This window comes from Pleurodeles waltl, chromosome 3_1 (genome assembly GCF_031143425.1).
Source record: "Pleurodeles waltl isolate 20211129_DDA chromosome 3_1, aPleWal1.hap1.20221129, whole genome shotgun sequence".
NCBI classification, from domain to species: Eukaryota; Metazoa; Chordata; class Amphibia; order Caudata; family Salamandridae; genus Pleurodeles; species Pleurodeles waltl.
The window spans coordinates 1868541851-1868558155 of NC_090440.1; the positions used below are offsets into that span (position 1 = coordinate 1868541851).

At 40.7% G+C, this 16305-nt stretch overlaps 1 protein-coding gene across 1 annotated transcript; it reads left to right on the forward strand.

Annotated features, from left to right (window-relative positions):
- The first annotated feature begins 215 nt into the window (after positions 1 to 215).
- LOC138285687 (gamma-crystallin-3-like) lies at positions 216 to 5543 on the forward strand. The gene is made up of 3 exons (XM_069225953.1): positions 216 to 318; positions 3622 to 3864; positions 5211 to 5543. The coding sequence occupies exons 1-3, from the start codon at positions 310 to 312 to the stop codon at positions 5484 to 5486; spliced, it is 528 nt and encodes a 175-aa protein (XP_069082054.1). The 5' UTR covers positions 216 to 309; the 3' UTR covers positions 5487 to 5543.
- Positions 5544 to 16305: the final 10762 nt, after the last annotated feature.

The following is a 16305-nucleotide window of genomic DNA, read 5'->3' on the forward strand; positions in this document are numbered from 1 at the left end:
GCTTATTTCCAGTCAGCAGGAATGCTTTAAAAGGTACCTTGTTTAAAGCACAATATGCTGCTTTCAGACAATGATGTGCTTTGGTTGGTATTCACAGTCAATAGGACTCCCCAGGAAGGGAATACATATAATCCCAGCACGCGTGTTATAGAACTCAGAGGGCCTCTATACATTCACATTAGTGGGCAGAAACCGTTGTGTGCGTGCAGTGTATTGTTCTCCTGCAGGCAGCAGGTTCACAGGGTGTATATAAAGGCTGCTAAGCGCCCATCTACAGCACCGAGGTCGACAAACCATTCAGCAGCCAACATGGGGAAGGTGAGTGAGAAATGCCAGGTTGTGATTTGTTTTATAAGAGAGACACATTCATACACAAGAATCTTCTCATTTATATGATTAGCAGGATCTGAGAATTTAATCCGGGCATGAACATTTGATATGCACCAAATTAACCGTAATATAATTTTATTTCTAAAAGATTCCTTCCTTTATAGTTTTGTTTGGCACTTTTATATCACCAGCTGATCACAAGGAGGTATTGGCTTGTTGAAGTATTTTCTGTGAAATCAGGATTTATTATGGAAGGCCTTGGTTGACCATTGCCTTACTGTACTACATCGACACATGGCTTGGCCTCTCTTAACACACAGCAAGCATATGTCATTTGAACAGCTAATATAGCGTATTAAAATGACGTACACATTTTATGTATACAGATGCTGTAGCACATCTTTATTAGTTTAGAGCTCTTCATGTTGGAACACACCAGATCACCCGGCCATCTGATGTTATGCAGTGCGAAGTTTACCTACTTAGATAGCCACACAGGGTTTTCTATAAAAACAATGCCTTCTTGAACAAGGAGAAATGCTTTCATTTCTCAAAAAATCCACCAATTAATTGCATGTGTGCTGAAATTTACAGCACACATTATGTGTGGTATTTTCTAACTTTGTCTAGACAAAGGAACATGTACTGCAAGTGTGTGCTTCCAACACAAATCCAGGGCTAGACTATGCGCCCTGCCCTCCGTGAAGTTGGGGGTCACACAAGGCAGCCTTTTAGAGCGCCAACTAGGAAGGGCCAATCATAGCAGATTGACTCTTTTGCACAATGCAGTGCAGCATTACGCAAAGGGGATAATATTCTGTGTGCTGTGTGAAAAAATAGTAACTCTACCCCATCGTTTCCTTCAAAGTGGGCAGGCTACTTCTCAACATGCTTTTCTACTGTGTGGTGGTGGTGGTATGATCTTCAGTTTATTACAGAAACTGCCTCAGCTCTACTCTTTCCACAGCTGTTTCACCATTTGTGATATGATTACCCTGTTTTGGGTTTTCAAGTCTTCTTTCCTCATGGCCTTCTATTTAAGCCCCAAGCAAAAGGATTTTCCCTTGGCTGTATTGAGGCAAACTATTTCCGCCACCGGATATTTATTATCTACAACTAATCCACACCTGGAATTAGAACAGTAATAACCTTACGAAAACTCCCAATACTGTTTAAATAATAGGATTTTAAATTAGTTTTCCTTTTACTTAGCTACGTTCTTTTCAATCCATACCCTGGTTCTTGTTAAGTACAGCAATCCAAGTTACACAACAAAAGATCAGACATAAAAATGTAATTTTATCATTATCATCTAGTATAGGTAAAAGTAGCCATAAACATATCTGTCCATATTATAGATGAACTTGGCTAGACAAAAGGAAAGTCACTGGCATGATTTTAAGAGCCGTTTTTCTAATATTTAGGTACTGATATAGGTCTGCATAATATCAATTAACTTGTTTTAAATTGCTTTCAGTTTTGGCACATTAGGGAAATGAGGCACAAGGATTCAATGTGAAAACTGGTCTGTGGCCTATAAAATCATCAAATAGTCATTAGCCGGCAATTCCCTTGTTTAGGTGTTTCCCAGGATTTTTCTTTATTATACAATTAAGAAATGAATTACTCAACAGTTGTTCAGAAGGAACAGTATGAAATGCAGACGGAGGTCTATGGAAGTCCGTCCCCAAGGTTTGAACTGTATTGTCAATCAATCAATCAATCAATCAAAAACACTTGTTAAGCGCGCTACTCACCCGTTAGGGTCTCAAGGTGCTCAGGGGGAGGGTCGCTAATGCTTGAATAGCCAGGTCTTGAGTCGTTTGCTGAAGGTCAGGAGGTCCTGGGTCAGTCGTAGGTCGACGGGGAGGGAGTTCCAGGTTTTGGTGATGAAGTGAGAGAAGGATCTGCTGCCAGCTGTGGTACAGTGGATGCAGGGGGTGGTGGTGAGGGCGAGGTTGGCAGAGCGGAGCTGGCGGTGGGTGTGTGGAAGCTGAGACGCTCGTTGAGGTAGGCAGGGCTTTGTGGGCGTGGATGAGGAGTTTTAAGGTGATCCTCTTGTTGACGGGGAGCCAGTGTAAGTCTCTGAGGTGGGCTGAGATGTGTTTGTGGCGTGGGATGTTGAGGATGAGGTGTGCAGAGGCGTTCTGAATACGATGAAGTTTTCTCGCGAGCTTGGCCGTTGTTCCCACTTAGAGTGCGTTGCCGTAGTCCAGTCTGCTGCTGACGAGGGCATGGGTGACCGTTCTAGTTTCAATGGGAATCCATCAGCATGCGGAGGGTGTTGAAACAGGAAGATGAGACGGTGTTGACTTGCTGGGTAATGGTGAGCGATGAGTCTAGGATGAAGCCAAGGTTGCATGCGTGTGTGGTGGGTGGTGGGAGTTGGTGCGGTTCTGAGGTTGGCTGGCCACCAGGAGTCGTCCCATGCGGAACGGTTAGAGCCGAGGATGAGGATCTCAGTCTTGTCCAAGTTTAGTTTGAGGCGGCTCATCTCCATCCAGTTGGCGAAGGCATGCAGTCCGTTGTGGAGATTGATCTTAGCGGTGGCGGGGTCCTTGTCCAATATGAACCTACTGATCTTGCAGCAAGGCTTTTCTTGTTACTCCACTAGTTAGACATTGCCACAGAAGTGGCCTCCCTTACCAGGGTGACAACCAAGTTGAGGAATATTTTGCTTCTTCACAATAGGTCCGCTACAGAGCAGTCAGTCCATATAAAGCAGAATAAAACTTGTCTTTTAATCTATTTTACAAAAAAATTCTTAGGTCGTTAGCTGGTTCATTATTTTAAGTTTCTCAGCACCAGCGACACTTTTGTTTACTTAATTGTGCTCAATAAATCAAAAACAAAAGATTTAACTGAGAACTAGATTTAGATATGACTTTTCAACCCTTAATGCACTAAACTCAATATTCGAAATTTCAACCAACAGGCAATTTCGTATGTCTTACTTCTATTTCACTATTATGGTTTCCCTGCAAATTAACTAGCAACAAGGAACCTGAGCCAAAAGAAGCATTGTGAAACTCCAATATAATTATTTGCTATTAGATACTATTAGCCCAATCTGGAATTGATTTGGTAAACCTGAACCCACAGAATGAAAGCACGGGCTGCAGGTGATCGATCTTTAGTGCTTGACATGCATTAATCAAGAGCTATGAAAATAATGTGTGGTACTTCACCTTTCATATCGATGTATTTATTATCTTCTGTTCCACTACAAGTTTATCCCAAGAACATGCAGAAATACATTTAAATTATCAATGTGTGTAATTTTTGTTACAGATCATCTTCTATGAGGACAGGAACTTCCAGGGCCGCTCCTATGAGTGCAGCTCTGAGTGTGCCGATCTGAGCACCTATTTCAGCCGCTGCAACTCCATCCGAGTGGAAAGTGGCAACTGGATACTCTATGAACACCCTAACTTCAGGGGACACCAGTACTATCTTAGAAGGGGGGAGTACCCCGACTTCCAGCACTGGATGGGCTTCAATGATTCGATCAGGTCCTGCCGCTTGACCCCACAAGTGAGTGTTACTCTGTTTCCTTTTGTGTATTTGGAGTGTCCTTTTAAGTTTAGCTCTTCAAATATGCTAATCTATAAAATAGTCTCATGACCTTTACTACTTTTTGGAATTCACAAACTAGAAGTTTAATTTTACTACTAGTGTAAGTTTACTTTTGTGAATGCGGCTCTTAATTTGCATCTACCCTATGCCAAAATGGTCATATACAATTAAGAGGGCAGCCATGCAATTCTAGATTGCAACACACCAAGAAGAAAATAAATGTGTTGGTGGTTTGTGAAGGATAGAATTGTGTGGCATGTCACATAACATTCCCACAGTATATTATTCAGGCACATCCTGCAATCTTATATTTGCAAAGTTAACTTCCAGTGCTTTATTGGTTACTAAAACTACCTTGAAATTAGATGGTAAATTCTGACTAGACCTATTCCTTCTCTATAAATGTGTGTCTTTGTGATGTAATGAAAGGTACTTGATGGTCCACAGGAACCATTATGTGAGTGTTCTTGTTATAAGGCAATGTCATTCATTGAATAGTTCTATTGGTTGTAGTAATGCATCCCTTTGACTCTTTGCCAGGTAAAGTGAAATGGGCTTGCACCAGGTGCCGGCCTCCGTTGTGCATAAAATTCTGCAAAGTACTGTCCCCTAGTAGGAGTAGTTGCTGCATCAGTCAGGGGCATCATCCTGGCCTCCTGACCCACATCACAAAAATTACTGACTGTCTTGCAGGAATTCTAGAATTTTAGCCAATCATCTAGACCACCTCTATACCACTGATTGGCTTGGCCAATGGGGCAAGTGCCTGTTGCCTAGTCATCTGCAGATTTCCCTATTTCCATTAAAAGTGCCACAATGAAAATCAGAGTCTATTATCACATGCATGTGATTTATAATCTCCACTGCATATTAGTTATTGCTGAAACTGCTGCACCTCTATTTTATAATACAGAACTGCACCCCACACAGTAAAAGCAGGTCAAACTGAGTGTTGATCTGGTTCATATAACCAAGAATGCCTTATCCAATACACTTGTTCAAGGAAATAGGAAATATATGTGAAAAATAGTTCTGTAGCACAAAATACCAGCTTAGAATTATAAACATATGTGAATTAATTGTTGTCTTTTATTATCAATTATCGTTTCTGAAAATATAATACTGCCTGTTGTTATACAGACAGAGATCACAAGTTTAGTTTGAAAAGCGAAGTAATGTATTCCAATATTTTTTAGCAAAGGTTTTGTCATTCAATTAAATTATCCAGTTTATCTTTTATTTTTTAATACATTTTTATTTTAAGAAGGGTTTTAATACTGATTTGCCTTCCCTCGCCATTACAGCACCGTGGATCCTACAGAATAAGAGTTTATGAGAGAGAAAACTTTGGAGGTCAAATGATGGAGTTCTCAGAAGACTGTCCACATGTGTATGAGGAGTTCCGCTACAATGACATCTATTCCTGTAATGTGCAGGATGGGCACTGGGTCTTCTATGAAGAGCCCAATTACAGAGGACGTCAGTACTACTTGAGACCCGGCGAGTACAGGAGATACAGCGACTGGGGAGCCTCAAGCCCCAAAGTTGGTTCTTTCAGGAGAGTTAGAGATCATTATTAAAGTTACCTCTTTTGCATAGGCCTGTACATGTAACCAATAAATTCATATGCAACATAATTTTGTTTTTTGGGGTACTTATTAATATTGCATTGCTACATATCTGTGAACATCTGATTTAAGGTAAAGAGAAGTCAAACATGTTCACAAGAAGTGTAAATATCTCTATATAATATTTGAATGTATCACTAATAATCACCCTAAGTATGTGATTCTAAGTATCAATTTGACCAAAGTAGATTCATGTTTCAAACCTCAACACTACAGCACACCACAACTATCTCTTTCCCATCCCCATCCTCCTTGAACTCTACCATAACTTTCACATCTTTGACCATAACACCGTCATACCAACATCTAATCTAGTTGTCATTGGCACAGCACTCTCCTGATTCATCACTTAAAGAGATAGCCAATTCTGTGTTATGGTGTCACTATATTATCATTCCTACCCTCCTACAAAGGGGCATCATTGATGAGCGTGTGCTAATAAATACTGCTTGTTGTTTATGTCCAAATATTGTTCTCCTTTGCCTTCTCTGATGTATATCTCTTTCAACAACAATTCTAATGCCTTGACATCATCATGCATTTGATGGTAATTCACTGCCTCATTCTGAACTCAGCAAAACATATTGTTCCCTGCCCAAGGTAGTGACCATTTACTTACACATCTAGAACTCCATTTTCATCACATGTGCTTCAACACTTGAAAACTAATAGAGTTTGGAGAGTTTGATGAAGTATCCCCTCTGAAGAGAGTAAAATGGACTCAAGAGACTATGCACACTACCAGAATGTTTAAAAACAATTGTACCGGGTACCAACAGCAGAGATAAAATTAGCTTTTAAATGGGTTTGCCAGGTGGGAGGAGCATATGTCATATATTGGATAATTTGTCTGACCCTCCTAAGCCAAGGGCCCAAAGAGGCCCACTGGAAAAAAATATGACATTTTAATGAATGAACAGTTATGAAGAAGTCTCTTTTACATAGTATAACCCCAACTTTTTGCATTAACTGTTGTGGCTGACTGGTAAATGTGCAGTTTACCGCTGCTAACCAGAGGTAATGTGCCTGTGCCTCTACTTTCAACATGATGAAATTGGTATACCACTAATTAACATATTTAACCAACCTATTAGTCTCAAGTATATGGTAGAACGTCTACCCAGGGCCTGTAAGTTAAATATCACCAGTGGACTGTAGCACCCATTGTGCCATCCACTACAGTGACACTGTAAACCATGCCCTCAGGACTCAGGCCTGCCATTGAAGCCTGACTGAAGCAACTTTTAAACAGCAATTATATCTGTCAAAATAAACCCTTTTGTCTGGTCAGAACATTTATTTGGAAGATTATTATGTCACCGCTAGGTAGGACTTACTGCCAATGAGGTAGGGTGGATGGTATTTAAAAGTAGAACATGAAGAAATGTAAGGTTAAACATCCTTACAGTGAAGAAATCCTAAAAACTATTTTCAGTGTAGCAATGCTGGTATTTCTAAAGAAAATACTGGATTACTATGTTACATTTAATAATGCTATTTTCAGTTACAAAACAGCTAAAAGTGTAATAAAAGGAATATTTTTAATAGTTATTAAAAATCAAATTCAAAGGTAACATCTATTTTTTATGATTATTAATGAGAAAGCACTTTCAGAAAGTTACTTTTTTCCTGTCAAAAGCCTCTAGAGGCCCGTTTTTATGAACTCCAACTATGACCCAGCAGCTGGATAGAACCTCAGTGAAGTATGAAAAGTGTTCCTAGTGCAGGGACAAAACTTGGGTGTGCACTGGTGTTTCTGTTGCTTCAGCAGGATGGCCCTTTGGGCTGTACCCAAGAACTTGATGATCTTTAAAGAAGGCCTACTCATAGGCTGAGGATAGCTCCTTTCTTTTTTCCCCCATCCAAGCATCAGGCTCCAATTACAGCTGTAAAAGCACCCCCAGAACTGGTTTAGAATTACCATAGAGGAAAGTTTACCTTCAATATTTCTCTTTCCCTGTGTAGAGTCCAAGTGCCCAACCCAAACGTTTTGCCATGTTGGATTTAGACAGAGAGGGGCACTGTGAGATCTTTGTTATAGGGCACACAGGAGGTGCTGCAAAAGTGGGCAGGGTCTCCTCTTACCCAATCACCTGGTGTTAAGTGCACTTCTTTTAGTCCATTTTGTTTGTCATAATATGTTGTTTTACAATTCTTTCATTTTCAGCATGTTCCCTTTTCCTACAGAAGGGGACCATTTGCTGCAATCTTTCCTACCCTTCCAAACTAGGTTGTCTTTTGGAAACAGTTCTCTCCCTCTTAAAATTCTAAATGTACTATACTCTGTTCCTGTGGGAGTAATTCTATATGCCTGGACTGTACTGTTCAACTCGTTTACCCAATTCTTGCCAGCTTTAATAGCTGCTTGTATGCTGGCCATTATCACTTGTTAAAGTGTTTTACCAGCAGGATGGTAAACTGGGATTTTTTTCCTGTAACTCTATTCCTGTTAAAAAAAATTCCATAATTCTCAGAATTACATTGTTGTCTATTCTCACTTAAAACATATTTGGGAATATCGTCTCCTAAAAATAGCCTTTCTAGAAATGCAATCACAGCTTTAGCATCAATTTCCTCCATCTCCTCAGTGTCTGTCTATTTAGAATAATGATCCATTACTACAATTCTATACTTCGGTACACCCCATTCATATAAACTGGGTCCCAGGGAGGTTATGCTCCTCATGTCCCATGGATGTTTTGGGTACTTCCGTTCACCCAAAGATGGTGTAAGCATAGATTGGGTTTTGTCTGAATTTGCACGTACTTCAAAGTTCTTTACAACCCTTTCTATTTCTGTATCGATCCCTGACTACCGATACATAGATTTCACTCTTTTCTTTAGCTTTACGATACCCAAACGACCTTCATGATTTACATTCAATATTGTCTTCAGAGGTACTAATCTGTCTTCTCTGAAAATGTTTCCTGCCTCACTAAGAGATAATTCTTCTTTAATCTCTCACAACTTCTTACATTCATCCTGTAATTTGTTTTTATCCGTCCAACCTGTAATAATGAATTATTTTATCAAACTCATATTTTCATCTTATTTGTTTTTCAATTCCCATTCATCCTTCAATATAACATTTTTGCTATCCTAAATCATTGCCACAATGAAGTCATTCCATTATTTTTCTGTTTGTTTATCAATTGGTAAAAGCTAGTAACTGAAATAAACTGCTACCTTGTTCAGTTTTCCAGGTAAATATTCAATTTTCGTAAAGATAATCTAACAATCTCAGACTCATTTTTGATATTCGTGATGTTTCTCTAATATTGCCTTTAGAAGTAACTACTATCATGACTTTTTTTTTTTAAATGGGTTGCAAAGATTATTACTTAAATCCACAATCGCTGGAAAAAATAACCAGGAGAGAACTGAGGGCCTTGACACTGAAGTATTTGGAAGAACAGAGATGGGAAGAGGAATCAAAAAAATCCACCGTAATGTCTAACCAACTAATTTTGTCTACGGATACCATTCAGCCTTACCTAGTAAGCGTGGTAAACCCCCGACATCGATTTGTTCTTACAAGACTCCGTCTAGACATCTTCCACCGGTTAGTAACTTTTCCGACCATGAATGACTGGAGTACAATTTTAAGAGTTTGTCCTTGTGACGCGAAGGCCCCCCAATCCACAATGCACTTGGTCCTTTTCTGCAAATTTTATAACGCACAAAGAAAACGGTTTTTACTGCCTCTTTTAAGGTTGATTAATTTGCGTCGGTGCCGCGACGTGTATTTTAGCTTACAGCTTTTATCCTCAATTGAAATGTGTGGAATTTTAGCAAACTTTTTATGCACAGTATTGACTGTAAGGAAGTCTATGGGAGTTTTGGACTAATTTTATTGGATTGTTTGGAATTTTTTACCTTATGGAAAACACAAAAGAGAAAACAAAAACTGTAAGGATATTTGACTTGGTATTGGTGTAAATCTATTAGGGGTTTATATATCTGTATTGAATGAATGTAGAATGTGCTTGTACTTCCCCTTATTTTATTATTTATTTCTTTTACACATATTTATTTATCATTAAATGTGTTATTATTTGATACTTTAATGGCTGGTTGAAAGCCGAATAAAGTCTGTTTTGATGAAGTACTATCATCAGTGGTTTGTGGCTCATTTGGAATGTATATCTTGAGTCCCAAATATACTGCCTAAACTTTTCCATTGCCCACACTGCTCCTAACATTTCTCTATTTATTACGGAGAATTTCTCTTCAGCAAGTGACAATGAATGGGAAGCATGAGCTACTGTACATTCTTCTCCTGATTCAGATGTTTGGGTTATAACTGCACCAAAGCCTTTCCCACTAGCATCAGTGCTTACAAGACTATGGGGGTCATTCCGACCCCCGGCGGGCGGCGAGCGCCGCCCGCCGGGCGGAGACCGCCAGAAGACTGCACCGCGGTCAAATGACCGCGTCGGTCATTCTGACTTTCCCGCTGGGCGGGCGGGCGACCGCCAAAAGGCCGCCCGCCCGCCCAGCGGGAAAGCCCCAGCAACGATGAAGCCGGCTCCGAATGGAGCCGGCGGAGTTGCTGGTGTGCGACGGGTGCAGACACTGAAAATCTGAATGGGGCCCTGTTAGGGGGCCCCTGCAGTGCCCATGCCAGTGGCATGGGCACTGCAGGGGCCCCCAGGGGCCCCATGACACCAGATCCCGCCAGCCTCTTCCTGGCGGTGTAAACCGCCAGGAACAGGCTGGCGGGAAGGGGGTCGGAATCCCATGGCTGCGCTGCTTGCAGCGCCGCCGTGGAGGATTCTCTGGGGCAGGGGAAAACCGGTGGGAAACCGCCGGTTCCCCTTTTCTGACCGCGGCTTTACCGCCACGGTCAGAATTGCCCCTGAAGCACCGCCAGCCTGTTGGCGGTGCTTCCTCCGTCCCCGGCGGACCGCCAGGGTCGGAATGACCCCCAATGTGTCCCTGCTTAAAAACCTTACAAAGGTCTATCCTTACAGATATATTTTACAAATATAGCCTGACAACATTTCATTTGATGTTTTCAAAATCTGTTTGCAATTGTTCATCCCCTTTGAATTCCTGCCTCACTTTTAATAATTGCCTCATTCTTGATGTTTTCATGGCAAAGTTTTCTACAGACAGAGTAAAATTCTATAAGTTCCAGAAAGGATCTTTCATTATCTTTAGACTTTGGAGCTGAGAAATGTCTTCTAGCTTTAGTGATGTTTTTCTTTGGTGAAATATCCACACTACCTACTTCGTCTCCCAGATATGTTACTGAATTTACTGAAAATTTGCATTTCTTTAATTCAGCCATTAGCCCCTTATCAGCTAATTTCTTTAATACCAACTTCAGTCAATAATCATGTTCCCTTCTGCATCAACCAATTACTAGTATGTTGTCTTGAAAATAAGGGCCAGATGTAGCAAGCAGTTTTGCCCATTCTGTATCTATGGGAAAAAGTGTTCGTACATATGGCCTAAGTCACTTCCTCAATACCTTTGAAAAGTCATCCGGTGCTGAAAAACTGCTGCCACTGAAGCACGGGCAAACGGCATTGAACAAATGTATAATGTCCAAATGGAGTGATAAATGTGTAAGATTTCTGCTAAATGTATCTAGAGGGACCTGGTGATAGTCGCACGTTAAATATATTGTTGAACACCATTTGTATAGTTGAATTGAGATAAAAGTTAATCGATCTTAGGCAATGCAAACTTGTCAATACCATGGTTTTTATTCAACACACCAAGGTCTATGCATTGTCGTAATCTCCCGTCAGATTTGCGTGCTACTACTTGGGGAGCTAACCATTCTGCACTTTCCAGTGGTTCTATGATCCCTTTCTTCTCTAAGACTTTTTCAATTCCGTCATGCCATTTTCTCTAATACTCACAGATATTTTTCTGACCTTGTGACAAATTGGTTTAGCCCCCTTCATACAATTTTATTGACAAATCCTTTCAATTTTGCTATATCACCAGAAAATACACTCAGAAATTGTGTCTTGATCTCTTCTTCAGCATTTATTGCCGAATCACCCAGTAAAATTACTTGGTCTCCATTGTTCGTATAAAGTAAAGAGCTCCCTGGTCAATCCATCGTAGTACTGAGGTCCCCTTCTCAGCTACATTCAATTTTCCCCTGGTTGTTCTGTCCCCAAATTTAAATTCTATTTCTTTAAAGCTTGCCATGAGGATCTTTTCTCCCAGGAAGGTGACTGGGCGTATATCTGTGGAACTCAACTGGTCACCTAAAACTGCTATGAATACATCTTCCCACACCGAACGTTGTACCATGGTTTATGGAGCTCCTGAATCTGCAACCACTTGTATATGTGCACCACAAATGCTTACATCACATTTTGTTTGTTCTTGGAACTAATATTTACATCTAAAACTGCATCTTTATTGTTGAGTATACCTTCATTGCTAGTAGAATCATTTTCTTCTTTTACATGTTATTCCTTATTTAACACACATTTGACTGTATATTTTCAACTTTTTTTGCAGATTCTAGCATAGTGGCCCATGATCCCACAATGAGCACACTTAGGTGGTCATTATGAACTTGGAGGTGTGGCCTGCCATGCCGGCGGTGGCGGGAAAACCCGTCAGCCGGCATGACGGGCCACGCCGCCACATGGCTGCCATCGGCGGCCCTCACTCACTGCCAGGCTGCCTCCGTCAGGCAGCCTGGCGGCGGACGGAATCATTATCCGGCAGGGCAGCGGTGCTGCCCCTCGGATAATGATCCCGCAGGCCCCAGCCTTTTTCTGGTGGGTTTCCCTGCCAATGAAAGGCTGCCAGAAGGGGTGCACCAAGGCACCCCTGTGGGTCCCTGCACTACTTATGCACTTGGCATGGGCAGTGCAGGGGCCCTTGTGCTGTGCCCCATCGCACAGGTCACTGCCCAATTTTCGGGCAGTGATCTGCGTGACAGGTGCAGCTGCACCCGCCGGACAGAGGCATTGGTGGTGGCTCCATGTGGAGCTGCCACCAATGTCCCGGCCCACAGGAATGTTCATTGTACGGCCGGCAGGGATCTGGGGACGCTGGCGGTCAGTAGTTTGACTGCCAGCATGAACACAGCGGTTTCTACCACTGTGTTCATAATGAGGGCCATAGATCTGATTGCAGGACAAATTTAGCGTTTGGCTATATGCCCCTTGTTACCACACCTAAAACACACTGGCCTTTTGTTCTCTAATTCAGGTTTGCTATTTATTGATTTCTTCCACCCAGAATATTTGTGCATTTCCTGTCCACACTCTTTTCATCTTTTTTAGAATGAGTTACCTTGCATACTGTCTCTGCTTTGCTACTATTCCTTAGAGCTACTTTATCACACCTTCTTGACTTTTCAGCTGTCTTTACTATTGCAATAATCCTACTTAAAGGTGAATCACCACAAGCCTATGGTTTTTCTTGAATATTTGCATTACTACAGTACACAACTATTTGATCCCAAATGAGATCATATAAGGTCCCAAATTTGCAGTTGATTGGCAAATTGTTTAGTGCGAATACATAGTGTTCTACTGTTTCATTCTTCATCTGTTTCCTTTCGAACAATGCATACCTATTGATAGCCACACAAACAGTTCATTGGTAATAGGCATTCACATACTCCAAGGCATCTCTAAATGCGTCTGTTGAATCAGCTCAGCTGTCTTTCTTTTCAATCTGATTGTATATACACAACCCTTCAGGACCAAGACTATGTCACAATATATTTTTCTTTCTAGACAGTGTAAATTCCTCATCATTCTCTTCCTCTAAGCATGATATATAGTTTACTAAATATTCTGTCTAGTCCAACCATTTTACTAAAGGATCACCTGGTCTGAGAAGAAAAGGTACAGGAGGAGCGAGACACTTATTTTGAGAACTCATTTTAATTTACAAACTTCTAAAACGTATTATCAATATTTAGCAATAGTTAATTTACATGCAGTTAATAATAATCTGTTCAACCAAGGTGTGCGAATCACTGAAATGCGCACTCTATTCCATAGCTCATCTTAAATGTTTACCTAATATGGTGTGTGAATCGCCAAGATTAGCATTATGTTTAAGGTGTGCGCATCACTGTGATTCATGAAAGATTCCTGTGACGTGCTGGAAGTATTAAAATTAGAAGCAGCTTACAAGAACAGTGTGTGTATCACTGGACATGCTACTAAACTGAATTATGCCAATTTAATATGGTGTGCGCATACCATGATGCCTTCAAAAAAGTAAGTGAGCCCAAACTAAGATGGCTCTCTGTGTGACTCGGTGCTGTGTCTTTTGCATGCACATCCAGGGGATGCAGTATAAAGTGGTGCAACATAGGGTTCTTCTTGCTTCCATTACGTACCCTAAATGCACATATACCATTCTTCAATGCATGCAAGCTGTAGGGTGAGCAGTTCAACAAGTTGGAGTGCAAGGGGCCCAATTGCTTCCCCTCCCAGTTGCTCCTACTCACCACAAACTTCTGAAATCGGGAAGAAGTTCTCAATTATTCCTTTCCTTTCTACTGCCAATTCATCTCACGGCCAAGATCAGTAGGAATACCTTCAACGCTGGCAATACAGGAACTACCAGCTTGCTCTTCTTCTGTATGCACTCCAGCCCAGAGTGAGCTCTATGACAACTGCACTTCCTCCTTGTCACCAAATTTGTAAGATAGACTCCAGTACTAAGCAGGTAAGTTTACTAGTGCATTTATGAAGGAGAGCAATGCTAGTAACGTCTGATCACACTACAAGGTTCTCTCCAACGGCTCCAACCCTCTCCTTATGTTCCTGCATTCTAGAACATGTTACCTAGGTACATGCAACTAGCATACCACAAAGTTATGTCCCGGAGTACTGGAATCTTCAACCGTGTCATAATGCTCCTCTTAACATCCTGAGAAACCTGTAACTTAGAAACTTCTTGGCTCAAAGAGCACTGGAGGATTGGGCAAATCTGCCAATAAGATCCAATAAAGGTGCATTGCTGCTGGGCAGAAGATTCAGGTTCCCCCACACCTATCTTTTCTGTCGCATCAAATCTGATTTAGTGGGTCTTCACACAGAAGTTACCAAACCTTGTCGAGCTCTCTTCATCCAGAGACTGTACTCTAGTCCTACCAGAATAGTCTGCACTCTAAAACTCCAAAATTAGAAGTGTTCACTGGACGAAGGTGTCAAAAGTATGAGGCCGGTGAGGGACCTTCTTTGGGCATGAAATAAAAATTTCTCCTGCTTTCTCTCCTAAACAGAATACCAGTAACCCAAGACCACTTTCAGCCTAGTTGGATCTCTTCAGTCAGGTGAAAGTTGATTCCAGTGGCGCAGTGAGCAAGGGATCCATGGCTAGATATACCCAGGGGCATTTAGAGCATTATATCAAACACAAATCAATTGACTGGAATAATGCTTGCAGGTAGTCTAACCATATTCACTATTGTTTGTTTTTTCCCACCATGTCACCTCAGATTGGCCCCAGGCACATGTGACTTAGTTCAACTTTGACAAAGTTATGCCATTTGATATACTGCTAATTACTTAGCTGTCAATAATGTTATCATTAACTATATTACTTGGAAAGATTTATCAAATGCATTATGATATGCTTTGAGGGCTAGTATGTAACTCATTTCAAACCATCAAAGTTAGCAATTTTGAATTTCTTTTTTGACCTAAAATGATATTCAAGTCTGGAATACTGCCACATTTTCCTGTATTCCAAGTGTGGTGATTCAATCTTATCAAACTATATCTGATTATCTGTTTTTTAGGGAACCTATTACAAACCTAATTGATTCGGTGCGGGATTATGCTTGTCAACCCTTTTGGGTATTCTTACACTGTGAATTTATCTTCTAGTAGGACATTTCCTTATTGAATGATACATTCTCCATATTTCATGCTTTTAAACAGAAAACTTTGTGATAGATCTCATAATATAGACCAATTATGCCCCATCAGTTTAAGAGTCATCTGAGTTAGTAGTTATCACAAACAGTCCAAAGTATCTTTCAAGAGCATTATGATTACCCCTTCACTCTATAGTTTATTCTTCTATTATGGATCATTTACATACATTTTCATAGTGCAAGGTGTGCTCCTAATGCATTGCATATTTATTTTCCTTGCTGGTTTGTCCACATTATTTGTTATTCCCATTCTGTATTTTAATATATACTTCTCTTCTTTAGAGAACTTGCCTGTTCTGATGTGTCTTCAGTGAAAAAAATGGATCTTGGGCTTTGGACTGCTTTTCACTTCATATCATTTCCTTATTGAAATCTGGAGGACATCCCATTAGGTTCAATATCCTGTCAATTAGTGTACAACTGTCTTTCATTTAACTGTTTCAGAAAAAGTTCCAAGTTTTTGAAATGGTTGCAGCTGACGCATTTACTTTTGTAAAAATTGTTTTCAGAAATCTTTTGAACATGTACATCCACCTATCTAATCCTATTTAATGTCTTCTATTATCTGGCGAGTTTCTGTTGTCTCTCTTCAGTGACTTTTGTAAATTCAATTTCACTCTAAATGTAAGTGGAGTTGCATGTCTGTCCTTTAGGTTATGATGGATGGAAACATTTTTCTCATAGACAGACAATATAGGAAACAATGAGGAAATGCACTGCAGGTGGGCCTGTACCCTGTAACTAGCATTGGTGTGCTCGTCATGCAACATTTCCTCGGTGCACTGTTCTGGACAGAACATCATTTGATAGAAATAAAAAGACAGACTGTTGCTTTAACACTGGTTGTTGCCACCCCTGCAATGGCTTTTGGTTTCATTTGTTAGG